This window comes from Procambarus clarkii, chromosome 21 (assembly GCF_040958095.1).
Source record: "Procambarus clarkii isolate CNS0578487 chromosome 21, FALCON_Pclarkii_2.0, whole genome shotgun sequence".
Taxonomy (NCBI): domain Eukaryota; kingdom Metazoa; phylum Arthropoda; class Malacostraca; order Decapoda; family Cambaridae; genus Procambarus; species Procambarus clarkii.
Genome location: NC_091170.1, coordinates 37,135,780 through 37,154,407, shown reverse-complemented (window position 1 = coordinate 37,154,407; position 18,628 = coordinate 37,135,780). Strand labels below are relative to the sequence as shown.

At 43.3% G+C, this 18,628-nt stretch overlaps 1 protein-coding gene across 1 annotated transcript in view; it reads right to left on the bottom strand.

The window, feature by feature from the left end:
- The window catches only part of LOC123760744 (tuberin), a 151,633-nt gene that overhangs the window by 119,052 nt on the left and 13,953 nt on the right, over positions 1-18,628 (bottom strand). Inside the window, exons 6-10 of the mRNA XM_069328680.1 lie at positions 18,087-18,278; positions 13,655-13,796; positions 9,837-9,988; positions 7,248-7,420; positions 6,530-6,698 (exon numbers count right to left, since the gene is read on the bottom strand). Coding sequence (XP_069184781.1) covers positions 6,530-6,698; positions 7,248-7,420; positions 9,837-9,988; positions 13,655-13,796; positions 18,087-18,278 — 828 coding nt within the window. The remainder of the gene's footprint in view (positions 1-6,529; positions 6,699-7,247; positions 7,421-9,836; positions 9,989-13,654; positions 13,797-18,086; positions 18,279-18,628) is intronic.

Sequence of the window (18,628 nt, the reverse complement as noted above, 5' to 3'; positions counted from 1 at the left end):
GCAATACCGAGAATGAATGCAGAAACGAGAAAGTTGGTACAAAAAACACAGAGGTAGCCAAGTCGTGCACGGGTACAAACAAGAATAATACAATCACAAATGAAAATATTTGCTGGTATTATGCAAAAGGACAGTGTAGATATGGGCCCAGAGGCACGGAATGCTCATTCATGCACCCACGGAAATGCCGAAACTGGTTAGGGAAAGGCAGATGTCGTTTTGATACAGAGTGTAGATATTTTCACCCTAAGCTATGCACACTCTCAGTCAATGAGAGAAAATGCTACGATCTTCACTGCCCCGATTTCCACGTCAGAGGTACACAGCGCCATATAAGAGAAGAAGTCCAACATAATAGCCCTGAAAATTTTTTAGAGGCAGGTACAAACAGAGGGAGAAACAGACAGGCAGAAACGTGGCAGGAGTATGGATGGAGAGGGGGAAATGCCCAAGACTGGACTACGGTTCGTCATCAAGCCCACACGTGCTACACCCCCCAACTACACAGAGACTACCACACTCCCCAGTATCACTTCCAAAACTGGACAAACCATTGCCACAACAACACACCCTGGGTCAGGGTAGAGAGGAGGGAGAACTACCAAAACCTTCCAGAAGTGACACACAATATGGACAATCATTCATATTTGCAAACATTCAAGGTTTAAAGCCAAAGTCAAGAAATAAAGTTAAGTTCATAAATGGCCTTCTATTAGAGTCAAACTCAATATTTGGGGCATTCACGGAAACTCATACAAAAGATTACATGGATGGTGAAATCTGGATTCCAAATTATAATCTATATAGATGTGATAGAAAAACTAGGTCAAATGGAGGAGTAGGTCTGTATATTAAAGAAGACCTGGTATGCACAGAACTACTAAACTCAACTAATGAGGTGGTAGAGGTACTTGGAATGAAGGTAGAGAAACTAAACCTAATTATTATTCTAATATATAAACCGCCAGATACAACGATTGAGGAATTCACAGAACAGATGCACAAAATAGAGAACATACTTGACAACCTAGCAAACCCAGCTCCAGATATTATCTTTCTTGGAGATTTCAATTTACCGAGTCTAAGATGGAGAACGGCAAACACAAATATCATAGCAGGGAATGACCCGGGAAATAACCAACCACAGGTTAGAGAACTTTTGAGATTCTGTGACAAATTCTCGCTCAATCAACAGATTACAGAACCAACTAGGAACGAAAACACACTAGACTTGTTATTCACAAACAATGATGAACTAATCAGGGATATCACAATCTCAGATACTTCATACTCAGACCATAAGCTCATTGAAGTGCGAACTAGCATAAATAACGGTAGTAGGTCTAAGAGACCCAACAAGCGAGAAGGAATATTCAATCAATTCAATTTCAACAATAAGAGGATTGACTGGGAAAAAATAAATGTAGACCTTGCAACCATTCAATGGGAGACGGTCTTAAGCGACAAAACTCCCACACAGGGAATAGCTCAACTGACAGCTGAAGCTTACAAGGTCTGCTTGAAGCACGTGCCTGTGAGGAGGGGCAGAAAGAGGACCACTCTAGAAAGAGAACGGAGACGACTGTACAGGAGAAGGAAAAAAATAACGGAAATGCTTCGGCAGACACAACTATCACAAGCAAGGAAAACAAGCCTAAGCAGGGAGATTGAGGAAATAGAACAAACGTTGAAGCGATCATATGAGTCTGAGGAAATGGAATTGGAACAGAAAGCTATACAAGAGATAAGGAAAAATCCGAAATATTTTTTCACATACACAAAATCGAAATCCAAAACCTCGACCAGTATTGGACCGTTAATTACAAATGAAGGTACGTACACAGAGGACAACAAAGAGATTAGTGAAATTCTAAGAAGCCAGTATGAGGCTATGTTTAGCACACCAATAAACAACATGAAAGTTGATGACCCAGACAGCTTCTTTATGAATGACATTCAAGCTGCAGATAATATAACGGATATTACCACAAACTCGGAAGACTTTGAAAGAGAAATTGATAATATGCCTATGCACTCAGCTCCTGGGCCTGACTCATGGAATTCAATATTCATAAAGAAATGTAAAGTACCAGTAGCGAGAGCACTCAGCGTGATATGGAGAAAGAGCCTGGATACAGGGGAGATACCAGCAGCACTTAAATCTGCAGATATAGCTCCGTTGCACAAGGGGGGGAGTAAAGCCTTGGCAAAAAATTATAGGCCAGTTGCACTAACATCACACATAATAAAAGTGTTTGAAAGAGTGATTAGGAATCAAATTTCTAGTTTTATGGAAAACAATGAATTGCACAATCCAGGACAACATGGATTTAGAGCGGGAAGATCCTGTCTGTCACAGTTACTCAACCACTATGACAAAATCACAGAAGCCCTAGAAGAAAAGCAAAATGCAGATGTTGTATACACAGACTTTGCAAAGGCGTTCGACAAATGTGACCATGGGGTGATAGCTCACAAAATGAGGTCAATGGGAATAACTGGAAAAGTAGGACGCTGGATACTCAATTTCCTGTCGAACAGAACACAAAGAGTAACAGTCAATCAGATAAAATCGAGTCCAAGCGATGTTAAAAGCTCTGTACCTCAAGGTACAGTCCTTGCACCGCTACTGTTCCTTATTCTCATATCTGATATAGACAAAAATACACGCCACAGCTTCGTGTCGTCCTTTGCAGATGACACAAAAATCAGCATGAAAATTACCTCTGCTGAAGACATTGAAAAACTACAAGCAGATGTCAACAAAGTTTTTGATTGGGCAGCAGAAAATAACATGATGTTTAACAGTGATAAATTTCAGGTACTCAGGTAAGGCAAAAATGAGGATCTGAAACATAATACAGGGTACAAAACACAATCGAATCTTCCCATAGTAGGAAAACAGCATGTCAAGGATTTGGGAATAATGATGTCCAACAATCTAACGTTTAGGGAGCATAACCAAGCAAATATCGCGTCAGCCAGAAAAATGATCGGATGGATTACGAGAACTTTCAAATCCAGGGATCCCATCACAATGGTTGTACTCTTCAAGTCACTTGTGCTGTCCCGTCTCGAGTACTGCTCAGTACTCACTTCCCCCTTCAGAGCAGGAGAGATTGCTGAAATAGAGGGAATACAGAGAACATATACGGCACGCATAGACGAGATAAAACACCTAAATTATTGGGATCGTCTCAAAGCTCTCCAAATGTACTCTCTAGAAAGGAGACGAGAGAGATACCAAATAATATACACCTGGAAAATACTGGAGGGTCAGGTCCCAAATCTACACAGTAAAATAACAACGTACTGGAGTGAACGATATGGAAGAAAATGCAAGATTGAACCTGTGAAGAGCAGAGGTGCCATAGGCACAATCAGAGAGCACTGTATAAACATCAGGGGTCCGCGGTTGTTCAACGTCCTCCCAGCGAGCATAAGAAATATTGCCGGAACAACCGTGGACATCTTCAAGAGAAAACTGGACGGTTTTCTAAGAGAAGTTCCGGATCAGCCGGGCTGTGGTGGGTACGTGGCCCTGCGGGCCGCTCCAAGCAACAGCCTGGTGGACCAAACTCTCACAAGTCGAGCCTGGCCTCGGGCCGGGCTTGGGGAGTAGAAGAACTTCCAGAACCCCATCAACCAGGTATCAACCAGGTATCAAACCCCTCTAGCCTTATGGCTGGCCACCATCTAAAGGTTGCAGCACCACCAGGACCTCCCAGCTTCCACTCTTTCCCCCCTCCTACTTACGCAAGAGATGTTCTCAGAAGTGTGTGTATTGAAGTAGGGATGTAGAAGTAGAACATTTGGTTGACAGAGCACGAATGCATATGGGAATTGTGTGAAACCCCAGTTGTGCTTCAGAGAAGTTACAAGATCCTAGTTAGGGCAGTAGCATTCCGGGTTGCAATTCTTTTGACCATGTGGTGGTACAGCTGACTATGGCACGTCTGGGAACATCCCGTGCGTAAGTTCGAACCTTCATCAAGGCCCTTGTGGATTTTTTCGTTTACTCCGTCTTTTTTTTGCCTCAAGATGCATGTGTTTGGGGCAGCCCATCCATAGGTGTTCATTTCTTTGTTGCCCCTGCTGTGACAGTGACTTCTCTGGTGAATTCAGGAGTTCACCCTTATACTGCTTCGCTTGCTTTCTGAGCATTTCCTTTGGGAAGGATGATTATAATACCTCCCTGCTAACTGTGTCTCATTTAGGAGCCCAGGTGCTGGCTCTAGTCCCCAGTAGGCCATTCAGGACTCCTAAGACTGATGTGACGTGTATGGAGCCACCTCAGCAAGCTAGGTTTGGGAGCCAATGTTCAGCCCCTCCAGAAAAACGAGATAAAACCAGTGAACCATAAATCCATAGAAACAAAGCCATACCTTGGTACAAACCCCAGCCAACAAAAGGAAGCCAGCATCCAAAATAAATGACTTGGACCAGACAACAACTTGAACGAAATGTTGAAGGGCACCAGAGTTGATAAAAACGGAGAAAGAACCCAAAATCTCAACCCTGAAGGAAAACCTAGAACTACCCCATGGAGCACACAATCAGGCAACTAACTACTGGGAGTGAACAAATCAACCCAAGACTAGGGCCAACACACCCCAAAACCAGGAAAAAAAGAGTTGGATAAAGCACAAAGTATACAAACAACAATGGGGCATGTGAAATCCCTAAATGATCCTTAACAAGAGCCAGGAACAACCCCAATAATCCTAAGGGAAAACAAGAAATTGGCAAATAATCAGGGAACCCCTGGGAAGCCAACAACACCGAAGGTGTTGTCCCATCTTCCCAATACAGTGTACCAGAGAAGATGGGATACCACTAGCATAGCTCTCATCCTATACCTATATTAAGGTAATTAATACATATATATATATATACATATACTGACGAGGTACCCGACTACACCCGGGTCTATCACTCCCTTTTCCCACTCCACCTCTCTTTCACTCTTCCCCCCTTCTTCAACTTTCTTCCCTAAGATCCTCCATCTCTCTCATCCCTCAACTTCCGTTATCTCCCAATCTTCTTTCTCTCTCACCTCTCTACTTTCCTTCCCCAACATCTCCCCCCTCTTCTCCTAACTCCACCTGTCTTCCCTCTCTTCAAACATCACCCCTCTCACCCTAGTGGCAATAGTGACCCCCCCCCTTCACCTTATTGATGAAAGATGGTTGGCTGAATTCTTAGATTTCTATGCTTGAAAATGATGAATATGATTTCAGTATCACATTTTTTGAAACAGAGAAAGAGGGGAAAAGGGGGAAGAGAATTCCTGCATTCCTCCCATCATCTTCCATCCTGCTTCCCCCCCTTTTCTTCTCAGAAAATGTATTATTAAGCACTAATACAACTGTATGGATCTCTCAGAAAATTTTTTATGATCACTAAAACCTTTAAGGGATTAATATTTCACATTTGACTCCATGAAAATTACATGGTGGTCTCTATAAATTCCAATATTTCTTAAAGCATTTAACTTAGGCCTACCCTGACCAGTGCATGTCCATCCCATTCCCAAGATTATTTGCCCTGCAAAGTTGGATAAGGCTAGCCCCAAGCATCTGTCCTCCAACTTCAGACAGACACAAGGACAAACATTCCATCTTATAGTATGGATTCCTCCCAACTGATTCATTACCTCTGATCAGGGCTATCTTAACAATATTGTAGAATCTGGCCAAAATAATGCACTGGGGGCCCCTATTCAAATAATGGGCCCTACCTGTCTGCTAAAGTGTTGAATTACCACCAGATAGTTATACACACATTATTTAGATTATAAATATAACTTGAAAAGGGATTTGAATTCCAGGTCAAGAGATCTCTCATGAACAATATGGCAGCATGGGGCCCCTGGGCAACTGCCCAGTGTGCCCATGCATTAAGATGGCACTGCCTCTGATCACTACCCTTATCTTTCTATTAATCAGGTTTTCTACTCATACTAGTAGCTTGCCTGTCACCTCTCCTGTGCATTCCAACTTTCACCGAAGCCTCTTGGGTAGGCCTGTTTTAGGTCCAGATAACTTCAGCTTTTGATCAACCATCTAAGAGGGGTCCACTTAAATATATTAAATTCTGTATTTTAACCATCTGTTACCTATACAGTATTACTCTCCCAACCTTCTTTGGGAAAATGACCCACCACCCCATAAAAGAGAAAATGACTAATAAAGATGACACTCACGTAGTAAACCCTGCAAACACACAACGTAACTGTCCCTATTTTCCACTTGTTATAACTTGTAATAAAGTTGTTACATCTTGTTATAACGTTTTTATGACATTAGAATGTTGCTACAACTTGCTATATTGATTGTTACAACTTGTTAGGTGTTAAAATTTGTTCAAACGTTGTAGCAACGTTGTAGTCTCATCATGTGTTTGTCTGGAAAACAATTTTTTTATGTATGAACACTGCCCACAATATCCTCAATGCTTAATCAGTGAATATTAACACATTTAAAAATTGCATCATCAAAAAGCAATAAAAATACACAGTTTAATTTACCTTCTCCAGCAAGTTAAGTATATCTGGCACAACATAAGATCTCTGGGTTAAGGCAATATGAACAAGCAAATTAACAGCAGCTGTCCGTACTCCAACATCTCGCTCCGCTTCAATACCTTCCATCTGGATACATATTACATTTCTTATCATTTCTGCTCCATGCATATGTCTGCAAAATAAAACAAAACTATTATCATCAACAAAAACCATGAAGCATGAAAAATTGTACTTCAATAAATATCTAGCATTGCCTGAACTAAATGGGCTCGAAACTACACTGAAATCATGGAGCACAGTCTGACGAGCTGCTTAAGGAAATACAGGGCTCTATAATGAGTGTAGAGATAATGTTACAAATACAGACTGGTATGAACAGTACAGGTGAAGGCGATCCATTTAGTACAATAATCTTATTATTTGTATAATGAGGTCATTCTGATATCTAACAGGGAACATTTACCACTATCATTGATATTGTGCATTTACATGTGTATTAATATACAGTATATATGGAATGATAGGTATATTTAGATATAGGACATACAAACATATCCTAATCAATAAAAAATATACCAAGTGAAAATAAAACTAAATGCTAAACACAGCAATCAGTCCTTTAACAATTATGAGAATACAACACAATTGAATTACATAACCTTAAAGGAACCATATAATAAATATACCTAACCTTATACAGTATACCACAAAGATACATAACCTATTATTGTTGTAAATATCTGCAAGTATCGCAAGTGCTTTAGTTCTGACATTGGGTCTATGATCACGGCAGAAAAACTGGTTGAGAAGTGTGCTCAGGTTGGCCAACCAATGGGGACGGAGTGGATCGACACCTTGGGCAAGGTGGTCGAGAAGACGTAAAACAGATGATTCCTGTAGAAAATATTATGATTAGTAACGCATATCAACACTCTTAAAAATGGTTAACAATTCTTTCTTTTTTTAAGAAATTCGGATTAAAAACTTGCACAACACGACAAAGATCACAATTTCTAAGGAAATCACACGGTTAAACAATAACTGGTGAAATGTGTTGTACAAGTAACCCTGAGGATAGACTTGCAGACCTTGGGAGTTGTGGGAAATATTTAATACACTTATAATTAACTACTTAATAAATATGTCTAATAATATATAGCTATGAGGATTCATTTTATGTTAAGCTTATAAGACTAAACACAAATTATTGACATTTAAACTAAGAGGACTAGTCCTCTTACTTCATTATTTGTCCATAATTTTAACTAAAATGTACAATAGCTCTTTGTACTAAGTCTGGCTGGTGCCATAATTCTGCCAAAACCTTCCCACTTTGTTATGAGATGATGACGCTAATATAAGTAACTGTTGATTCTCATCATTAATCAAAATTGAGGAAATCAGAGTTAAGATTTTAAAGATTGATTAGATTGTTAAAATAAAGTTATTCTTAGGCCCTGAAATACAGTAATTTAATAACCACTTCCAATTTGAGAATCAGTCGCCAACTTCATGCACAAATGTGGGTTGGGGAGAAAGGCGGCCATCTTGCACCACATCTGCTAGCTTGCTCTGATACGTGTTGAAAACAAGTGCTTTGAGCAAGCGCTCAGCACTTATTGAACGATTACACCTCACCTAGTGGTAGAAGGCTGTTCAGAATTTCATGTTCGACATGCCACAATCTGACCCATAACTAATGCTAAGTAACTTCAGGGTTTTACCATGTTTATAGTATCTAGATAGTATAATATGATCAGGAGCTCAAAGAAGTGAATGGGCTGTTATGGGAATGACAGCTAAAATAAATACACGAGTGTATATCAAAACAGCTTTAATCAAATATAAACAGTGAGAATGTTAACATAAATTGTGTATTCTTTCTTTAATTCTGCACTGTCGGCAGGTGGAGATCCAATCAATTCACTCTTGGAACGTTGCCATTAACAACGAGACAACGCTAGTCACAGTGATTAGCAAATTCACAAGACTAGGAACTCACAAGAGGGTGGAGGAGGAATTCAGCCTGTACCAAAACGGAAGATAAGAAAACATGTAAGTATGCAGCAACAAACTTTATGATCTTGGCATCAAACTTCAAAGAGATTCAAAAAGCAACCAGATGCCCTCCAGTAACACCTTCCCTGAAGTGGAAGAAGGCATCAGGAGGGAGTCAACATCCTCTCCTGATCCCTGTAAGTACAAGAATAGAGAGAGCATCAGCAAGGAAACCCCTTGTACCCCCTGGCACATCCCAAAGAAAATGAAGAGGGAATAGAAGGCTAGAAATATGCATAGTTCAAAAAGATAACATTAGCAGCATGCCTAAATTAGAAAATATAATTAAAACTACTATTTGAAACCAACACAAATAATCGTTCAGAACACTTTATATGGCCTGTTACACCAGTTCTAGAGCATACAACACTAGTGTGAAAACTATAACTAGTGGTTAAAAAAAAATGGGTATTTCCCAAAAGGGACATCAGAAAGAAGTGATTGGAGCTATGAGTACATGCTCAAAGATTTCAACTCACAAACACTGAAGTAAGGAAAATCCAGAGGAGACATGGTCATGACATATGATAGACAAGAACAGACTTTTAAAGATGAGAAGTAGAGCTAGGAGACACAGGCAGGAACTGGAAACACAAATGAGCCACAGATGCAAGAAAGCACTTCTTTCACAAACAAATGGAATGATCTGAACAAAGAAGACCCCAATTCAATCCACAGCTTTGAAAGCAAAATAGTTAAGTTATAGGAAAGTGCAAGTGCTTGAAATAGATATCCAAAAGTGAAGATCTAGGTACAAAGAGCCAAGCTTTCTACTGAAAAGCAAATACAGTGGAACCTCGAGTGACAAGCGGCTCCAGTTACGAGCATTTCAAGTAACGAGCAAGCCACTCGCAGAACATATGTCTCGACTGACGAGCTTTCGCTCGATTAACGAGCGTTCCCGCTGGTTCTCAGACACACCTGACGACAGTTTTGTTGTTGTTTCACAAGATAAGTTTTCCACATGACGAGCTCGGTGCCGGAACTGATTAAACTCATTAATCGAGGCGCCATAGTATAGGTAAGAATACTGCATATGGTCCACAAGCTGCATGACACTATTAAAAATGTTTCATTTGTCTTGTACTGTATATACCTGCACCCAATTAGCCAATCTATATTAGGACACAAAAATTAATTTTATGATATAACTATTTTTCTTTGGGTCTTGGTCCAGAGGGGTTCAAATATAGGGTCCATGACCTATGGAAAATTTTAAAATATGTTTACAGAATTGTATTAATTTACTTACTGGACGTAGATATGAATATAGATTAATGAGTGAGAAAAACTTGTCAGATGATCCACCAAACTGTTGCAAATCAATAAGTTGTTCAATCATATCCATTATATCCTTCAATAATGTCAGGATGATTTGTTTTTCATGTCCTTCCTCCATAGCAACTGTAAATGGCAACAAGTATTATAGCATATAACCATAATCAAACAACTATACAGTATTTCATATTTAAACTTGCATATAAAATATCACTGGATACAGCTCAAAACTCCTCTATCAGCAAAACATTTTGTTGCTGCCTACGGTTTGTTCTGCTGTCCCTATAGACAGGATAATGATGACAGGTCAGATTGACATTCTGCCTCAATGCAAGGTTACCATTCTGCATCAATACAAGGTCAACATTGCAACTGCAAAAAAACAACATTGAATGTAATGAAACGCCATTTTCTGGATGAGACCCGGAGGCTCTCCAGAGCTATACCGGGCTGATGTGTATATATGACCAAGGAGTCAACATGACTACTCTCCCCTGGTAAGTCTCCAACTGAGCCAGAATCCGAGAACGGAATTAAATTTACAGAGTGTGTATGATAAGAGTCCGTGACATTAACACTAGAGTATCTATTCGTTTCATGCGGAGAAAAGGAGGGGATAAGCTATTTCAGAGCGTTCAGACCTGCTTGAGTGATGTACACACTTCCAGGAAACTGAGGGAGACACGCTACACGAGGGGATTAGCTCATGACCTCAGGGAATACGATGTACTTGACTGCTGTAAACCCTCTCCCCAGTGTAATAGGTCTGCTCTCTGGAAAGTACAGAAAATAGACGTCGAAACTGTACCCCTCAAGGTGAAAAAGATTCATCATGAACCAGGACAGATACGGTGTTTGTATGGAAGCATGATATCTCGGTTACCAAGAGCCAATACTTTACATGTATATTGTGACGGGTCGGTGGTGGAGGATGGCAGGGCCAGTTCTTGACCCGGCACCTCAACTTAAAATATGCAACTTCTCCAGGCCACTACAGCTAAACCACAAGAGCTAGAGACTTTTTATTTGGATTTTTGTGCTTCCTGAAGGCTAATTAACAATGTCATAAGAAAAAATAATTTTTTCAGAACAATTTTTTTCTTGAGCACCCTGGGGATGTTGGCTATTTAATAGTTAGCGGTTTAAGGGTTAAACTGCGCATGACGTATATATACGCCCTGAGTAACATGTCTCACTGTGCGCATGGCGTATACATATGCCATTGGGTGCCGGGCATGATTCAAAAGGCCTGCGACTACACGGGGTTCACATCAGCTTCCTCAGGGCTCTTGTAAACAGATGACATGTTTAAAAAAAATCGTGGACAATATTCTCCGGTGTGAGAGCTACAGTACTGTGGGAGCAACAAAGGCTGGACCACTGTCACCGACTTATATGCCACTCAAGCATACAAGAACGACAGAACGTATGCTAGCCAGGATGACTCTGGAACCTTATAATGAATCCAGTAGGGAAATAAAGACCCAAACCTGAAAGAAGACGGATCCATGATAGTGGCGTCATCAAGGTTGCACAGGAGGTAAGCCGCAAAGGTGTCCCGCACCACATGAGGCAGTATGCGGGAAGCCGAAAATCTCCGGAAAGACAGCCTGAAGCACCTGAAGGGACACGGAACCGAACCCAGAGACGGACAGACACAAAATCTAACTCGTATGAAGAGGGAGGGGAAAAAAACACACTCCTAACAACAGTAAGCACCGCACAGAGGGTAGAAAACCCCTGGTGGGGTCCAACGGGGCCCAAGGCCCCCAAGTCAGTTCCTAGACAGCCCTGGGAACCACTACATCAGGACCCGGAGCCGAGTCATCTCCCAAAGCCCGGCCTCAAAAGAAAAGGCCGGCGCAGCCTTAAAAGCCTTTAGAAGGAAGGGGGCCCACTGGTCAGACCTAAACGCTTCAGCAGGGAGAACCGACTCAAATGCCTCCGTCACCACCCTGGAAGTGGCATCCCCCAAGACTGCCCGAGTCTCAAAACCATCTAAACCCTGCCCCGACTCCGAAACCTTCAGACGTTTCGGAGCCAGATGCAGGGAAGGGGGGGAGGACCAGATCAAACCACAGCAGGAGAAGGACGAGGAGGTGCGGACTGAACCAAGGCTGAGGATACCAACACCCACAAGTCCGGGTCCTTATAAGCAAAACGGGGCAGCCTCGGGGCTTCTGAGCTAGCAATCAACCGAGCGCGTTGCAACAACTTAAACCTAAACTGCAACGCCTGTGCTGCCTATACCCGAATAGCGTCATGAGTAGATTGGGTAAACTGAGTCACAAGCAAGCAACAAAACTCGCAGGACTCTGGGTCAAAGGTGTCACCGACCCAGCAGGCAGCATGACGGAGGCAAAAACAGTAAGAGTCACCCCAAGACAAGGGGACAGAGCAACCCTCAACCTCGCACAAAGCAAGGGGGGACTCAGGGGTCACATCCATCGGACCCACCCGCCCCCGTGGGAATTCCCAGGGTCTTGAGATGGAACTCACGCTCAGGGAAGACCAGGCAGGGTACTGCTAACTAGCGCCCAAATCTACCAACAACTTTCTAAAAGATGAACCCCGGGATGAGTACACTCACGGGGGCCTAATATGGGATATCACCAGAAACTAAATTACAGTAATCTTATAAGATATAGGGGGCAACCAAGCCAAGGCAGACCACCCCCCACCCCACCAGACAAGATAAACAAAAACAAAAATAAAACCCAACAAGAGGACAATGTACCCAGGCGGAACAGAACTGGCCGCTATGAGAGGTGACAACCAGCTGCTCAGTATCCTGCGCCCCTACCAGTACAAACTACCTCTTACCCTAAGGCAAACAAGGGTGCCAGAAACATCCCAGCACACAAAGGGCAGCTGAAAGTCAAGCAGCAAATGACCAAGCAGAGGTAGAACCCAAGGAACCTGAGGAAGGTGGCCCAAGCCCCAAAGGCAGTACTTACAGGGCACCTAGGGAAGGTAGCCCTAGGCGTATGCAGCCCGAGTACTGAAGAATTACTCCTGGCTCGCACACCCTCAATAAGACAGCCACCACACCACACAGGCACAGAGCTGGAGACAAATCAGGAGCCAGAGCACACGACTTCAGCCTATAACATCAGCCTCAGAACTGGGGTTTTGGGTAGCCGACACGAGGGGTCTGGGGCTCACCGTTCCCCCTCCTGGAGAGGGGGGAATTGTGCAGATGGCGGCGCGGCCACGTGGTGACGTTATGCTCATTTTTGTTTGGGGAGTTCTGTCCACTAGTTTGGCTTTCAGTATCAATTTCTTAATCAGAATAGGGGTTTGTTTTGGGATGCTTACCTTTCTGGGTTCTTGACCCGGTCGATGGCAGACACAGAATGCTTCCAACCACACGGGAGTTTCTATAGGCCTTTGCTCCTCATGCCTCTCTGAGGAGGCCAGGTTCTGGCTCATGGTCCCCAGTAGGCCTAAGAACTCCTTTCACACTGACTGATGCCAAAGTCTAACATATCCATATTAGCCTGGATAATCTCTAGGGAGCCGTACGGGCTTCCCCCAGAAATTGCATATAGACAGAGAGGTGGCAAGACCATAGCCATCGTTAATTGGTTAATGCATGAAAAAAAGGAAGGGAAGAAAGAGTTGAAGCCCTTGAATTTTGGCAGCTTCAAACCATGAAGTTAATCTGCCATCAAGTTCCAAATAATAGTAGTATTGGTAATACAAAAATCGTATTGCTAGTCCAAAAGTAGTATTAGTAAAACAGTACTTTTATCAAGAAATAAATATAAAATCATGTAATTTTTTCCTTACCTGTATGCTCAAAAAGTTTGCTCAGGGTGTCCAAAACAATTTCCCATGACGAAAGATGAAGCTCCATATACATCTTGGACACAAGTTTTTGAATGCTTAGAGCTACTTCATATACCACCAACACATGACCATTATTGGCAGCCTACAAAAAAAAGACATGTAAAATAAAACATGAGAGAGGGGTATTAACATGCTTATGAAGAATATATTATGTGTACAATCTGTAAAATATAAACTTTGATTCTAAAATATTGGTAATAAACATATGGATAAAGGATACTGAAAAAACCAGCGTTGAATGTAATGAAATGCCATTTTCTGGGTGAGACCCGGAGGCTCCCCGGAGCTTACTAGGCTGATATGCTAATGTCAGACTTTGGCATCAGTCATGTGTATGGAGTTCTGTGGACCAGAGGGAGGGAGGGATGCTGGGAAGCCTCCGGGTCTGGGTATTGCGTTTCATTACATTCAACTGGTTTAATGTAATTTACATTACTAGTTTTCTGGGGGGAGCCCCTTCAGCTCCCCAGAGCTAACTACCCACAGAGGAAATAATAGGAACTCAGAGAAGCACAGAAAGCAATGGCTTTGGAAAACTGTCTCCACCAAGAGACAGCAGTCTCTGCAAACAGTAACAGATAAAAAGGTGCTGAAAACTTAAGAGCCAGGACCCAAGCAGATTCCAAAGTGAGAGCAAGCATAGACTGCCTGTATGCGAGGCGAGAAGCAAAGAACAGAGACATCGCTTCCTCGAGAATCAGTGCAAACAACCTCAACAGTGTAGCCAACGCCCTAGGCGCCAAGGCCAGCACAGCAGACGAAGGCCAGGCACCCAACGCCCCCACATCCTCCTCAAGCCAGTCCGGGGACAGCTAGAGAAGAGAAAAGAACAAGACCAAAGCCTAATGCCCCCAGGCGCACAAGTCCTCAGCTATCAAAAAAGCCGAAGGGTTGGAACCTGCGTGTGCTGCTGCACAAGACCAACATCCTGAGGAAGCACAAGGGCAAACATCTGCACATTAAGGTGCTTAAGATGCCCCTTCTCCCCCCAGGTAAACCTGCAGAATGATAGAACTGTCTCACCATTCAAGCGTGTGGGTCCAACAGAACCCATACCACACCCCCAACGAAAAGAAAGGGCAGTCTACCAGCCAGGAAGACTCCGGAACCTCCAAACGCACCCTATAATGCAGAAAAACCAAACTCAAACGAAGACGAATTCATGACAGACAGAATCCGAGTCTCGCAGGAGGTATACAGTAAGCACCTCCCAAACCTCCTTAGGAGAGATCTGAGAAGCAGAAAACCTCTGTAAGGAAGGAGCCGAGAAACCCAAGGGCACACAGAACTGAACCCTGGGAGGAGTTGACCCCAAATCATACTCATACAAGGAAGGAGGGGGAGGGGAAGGGGGTAAGAAAAGCCCTCCCCCCTGCAACAACAAGCATCACAAAGAGGGCACTAACACCCAAGTGGGGTCAAAGGGGGCCCAAGCCCCCCAGGTAAACTCCTTCCCAGCCCCAAGATCCCCCAAGTCGAGACATGGGGCAGAGCAGTCCTCCATACCCTCTACCCCTAAAGAAAAGGCGGAGTCCAGGGAAAAGGCAGAAAAGAAGGGGGCCAGCTGGTGGGACCCAGAAGCCTCGGCAGGAGGAACCGGCTTGAATGCCTCCATCCCCAACATGAACGGGGCAGACCCCAACACCACCCGAGTCTCATTACCAACTAAACACCGCTCCAACTCCGAAACCCACAGAGGTCTGGGGGCCCGAAACAGGGAAGGAAGTGTGAGCAGGATGAACAGGGAAAGGACTCAGGAGCGCAGACTAAACCAAAGTTGAAGCAACTAACTTCCCCAAGACCAGGTCTCTATAACCAAAACGGGTCAGCCTCAGGGCATCCGGGTGGGCAACCAACTTAGCGTGTTGCAGGAACCTAAACATAGCATGCAACACGGATGCTGCCCATACCCTAATATCTGTTATCAAAATGGGTAAACTGGAAAACAAGTAAAGAGCATGATTTGCAAGACTGCATCAAAGGTGTCAGTAACCCAACAGGCAGCATGACGGAGGCCAAAGCGGGTGACTGTAATCCTGAGACAAGAGCACACAGCAACCTTAAAACTCGCACTTGCTGGAACTCGTAAGATGCATCCGTCCACCGAGCTCCGATAGGGTTTGCCATGGCCCATAGGCTGACTGTTACGGGAAGCCCTGGCAAGGTGTTGCCAACTGGTTAGACCCAAAGTTAACAAGGGAAGAAGTTCAGAACACTGAAACCCCTGCGACGTGTACAATAATGGGGGCCTAGCAGAGGCCACCAAAATATTATAAGTGGTCCTAAAGCCACACCAGGTAGACCCCCACCAAGCAAACAAAACAAAAAGTAAAAGAAAAACCCCGCAAAAGTACAACATCCCCAGAGGAAACAGAAACCGGTTGCTGCATAGGTAAGCTGGCTGCGCAACACCTTGACGCCCCAACCAGCATCCAAACCGCTCCCAACCCAAGGCCAAACAAGAGCCACAAAATCCCAGCTGGCCCCAAGGGCGGGGTAGATGCTGAGCAACAAAAACCCCTACGGAAATGGTGTCCGGAACACACCAGGGAAGATAACCCTGACACCCAAGGGAAGTACTCACAGGGCATTTAGGGAAGGATGCCCTAAGCGCATGCAGCCCCAGTACACTGCAGGTACATCTAGCCACCACACCATGAACAGCAGAGGACACCACAAAGGTAAAAACACTGCCAGGAAACCGAGGCCAGAGTTGACGACCGCCCAACGAACTGAAGTTGGGTAGCCAACACAGTGGGTCCAGAGTTCCCTCCTCCCCCTCCCTGGGGGAAGGGGGGGGGGGGATGCGCAGTAGAGCGGCGTGGCGGCATGCTGTGACATTTGCTTGTTTCCTTGGGAATTGAGGGAGTTCTGCCTCTCTATTCGGTTTCAGGTTACAATTTTCTTACCATGTGAGGTCTATTTTGTTATGCCTACCATTCTGGATGCCTAACCCCAGTCGATGGCAGATAAGGAAAACCTCAACCACAAGGGGGGTTTTCCAGAACCATTGCTTCCTGTGCCTCTCTGAGGGAGGTCCAGGTTCTGTCTCGTGGTCCCCGGTAAGCTGAACTCCTTTGACCTGGTGTAATGAATTGCATATTAGCCTGATAGCTCCAGGGAGCCTCAGAGGCTCCCCACAGAAAACACAAAAACAATGAAATTCTTCACAAAGAATTCAAGTGTGGTCATCAGTAGGTGGGAGACACTGGTAAACTGAAGTGCGCCACGTGCTCGGTCGGCCCATACGTGTATCAACAAACTCTAGCACCAAGGCAAACGACTCAAATATGGACTCGAATACCGCGTCAAATTTTTTAAAGAAAATGAGCTCAAGAACCGAAAAATTTGAAAATGGGGGCATTCGAAAACTGAGGTTCCAATGTACTGGGAATATAGGACACCACGAGCATAGCTTTCATCCTGTAACTACACTCAGGTAATTACACACATATACAGTAATCAGGAGCAATATATCAGACTGGAGGAGCATTACTAGCAGATTACCAGAGGGTTCAGTTCTTGTACCAGTAACGTTCATCATCTATATAAACGATCTACCAGTAGGAGTACAGAATTATATGACCATGTTTGCTGATGATGCCAATCTACTAGGGAAGATAAGAAACTTTGATGAATGTTAGACCCTTCAAGATGACCTAGACAAAACAAGTATATGGAGCAACACTTGGTAAATGGGATGCAGTGTGAATGTCATGTTATGGAATGTGGAATGGGAGAAAATAGGCCACAAATAACCTACAAATTATGCAGAGATGCATTAAGGAACTCGAACAACACAAGAGATCTAGGGGTGGTTTTGGATCATAGACTGCCACCAGAGGAACACACAGAGGACATTGTGTGGGTAGCATATGCTACCCTTTTCAACTTCAGATTCACAATTGCTTATTTTGATAAGCTTATACTTTTCCAGATTTGTTTCATCTCTACTACCACTTGGTAAAGAGTCAGATTCTGGTCCTGTCTCCCAGTAGGCTTGGATGGGATCTCAGAGGTATGGTGCATCTCTGAGGAGCAAGGCTGGACCATCAATTAACTCAGTATGCTACTGAGGGCCCCACCAGAAAAGGTCATTTCATTACATTTATTGCATGATTTATGTAGCAAAAGACCATGTGGTAGAGAATGGGGGTCATGTAAGCTATCCTACTTGTGATGTGCAGTTCTGTACAGTAGTTAAATCGTTCTGCTTTAATACCGATGTCCAGATTTCTGCCCATGTGTTAAAAATTTTAGTACCATTTAGGGTTTCGGTAAAATTTTTCCAACTGAAAAATCTTACCAGATATTTAACATTTCCATCGTACTAAGTTCTGGAATTTAAGGTTACAATTTATTTTAAACTAACCTCTCGAAACGTTGGAAGTACTGCTGCTGGCTTGTAGTCAAGGGAAGAGACCTTATTGGCTCCCCACAATGCTGTTGTCAGAAAAAAGATAGCTCCACGCACCATGAGAGCATCACTATTATTCCGAATCAAATGGCACAACACACACAGACCACTGTTGCCAAGATGTGTCCCGAGAAGGTTGCGCATGATCTGAAAATTAAAAATTTACTATGTAAACTTGTAGGTAGGGTGATTAATATAAGCCTTATGCTGAAGAACACGCAACAATAACCATCACTCCAGGAACTAACTAAAATGTCATTCAATGAGCCTCATTGTCAATTCAGAATCACTACATTCATCCTTTTATCTACTTAAAGTGCATCTTTGCATGTTTGACAAAATTCCATTAGAGAATCCTTAAATAACAAGGTATCAGTATTCTTGCACATTCATTAGCTTCTGAAAATACACATTCTTTTACTGTGTAATCAAGAGTGTGATCACCTCGCCATGAATTTTTGTTTACATTCAACATCATTATTTTTCATAATTATAAT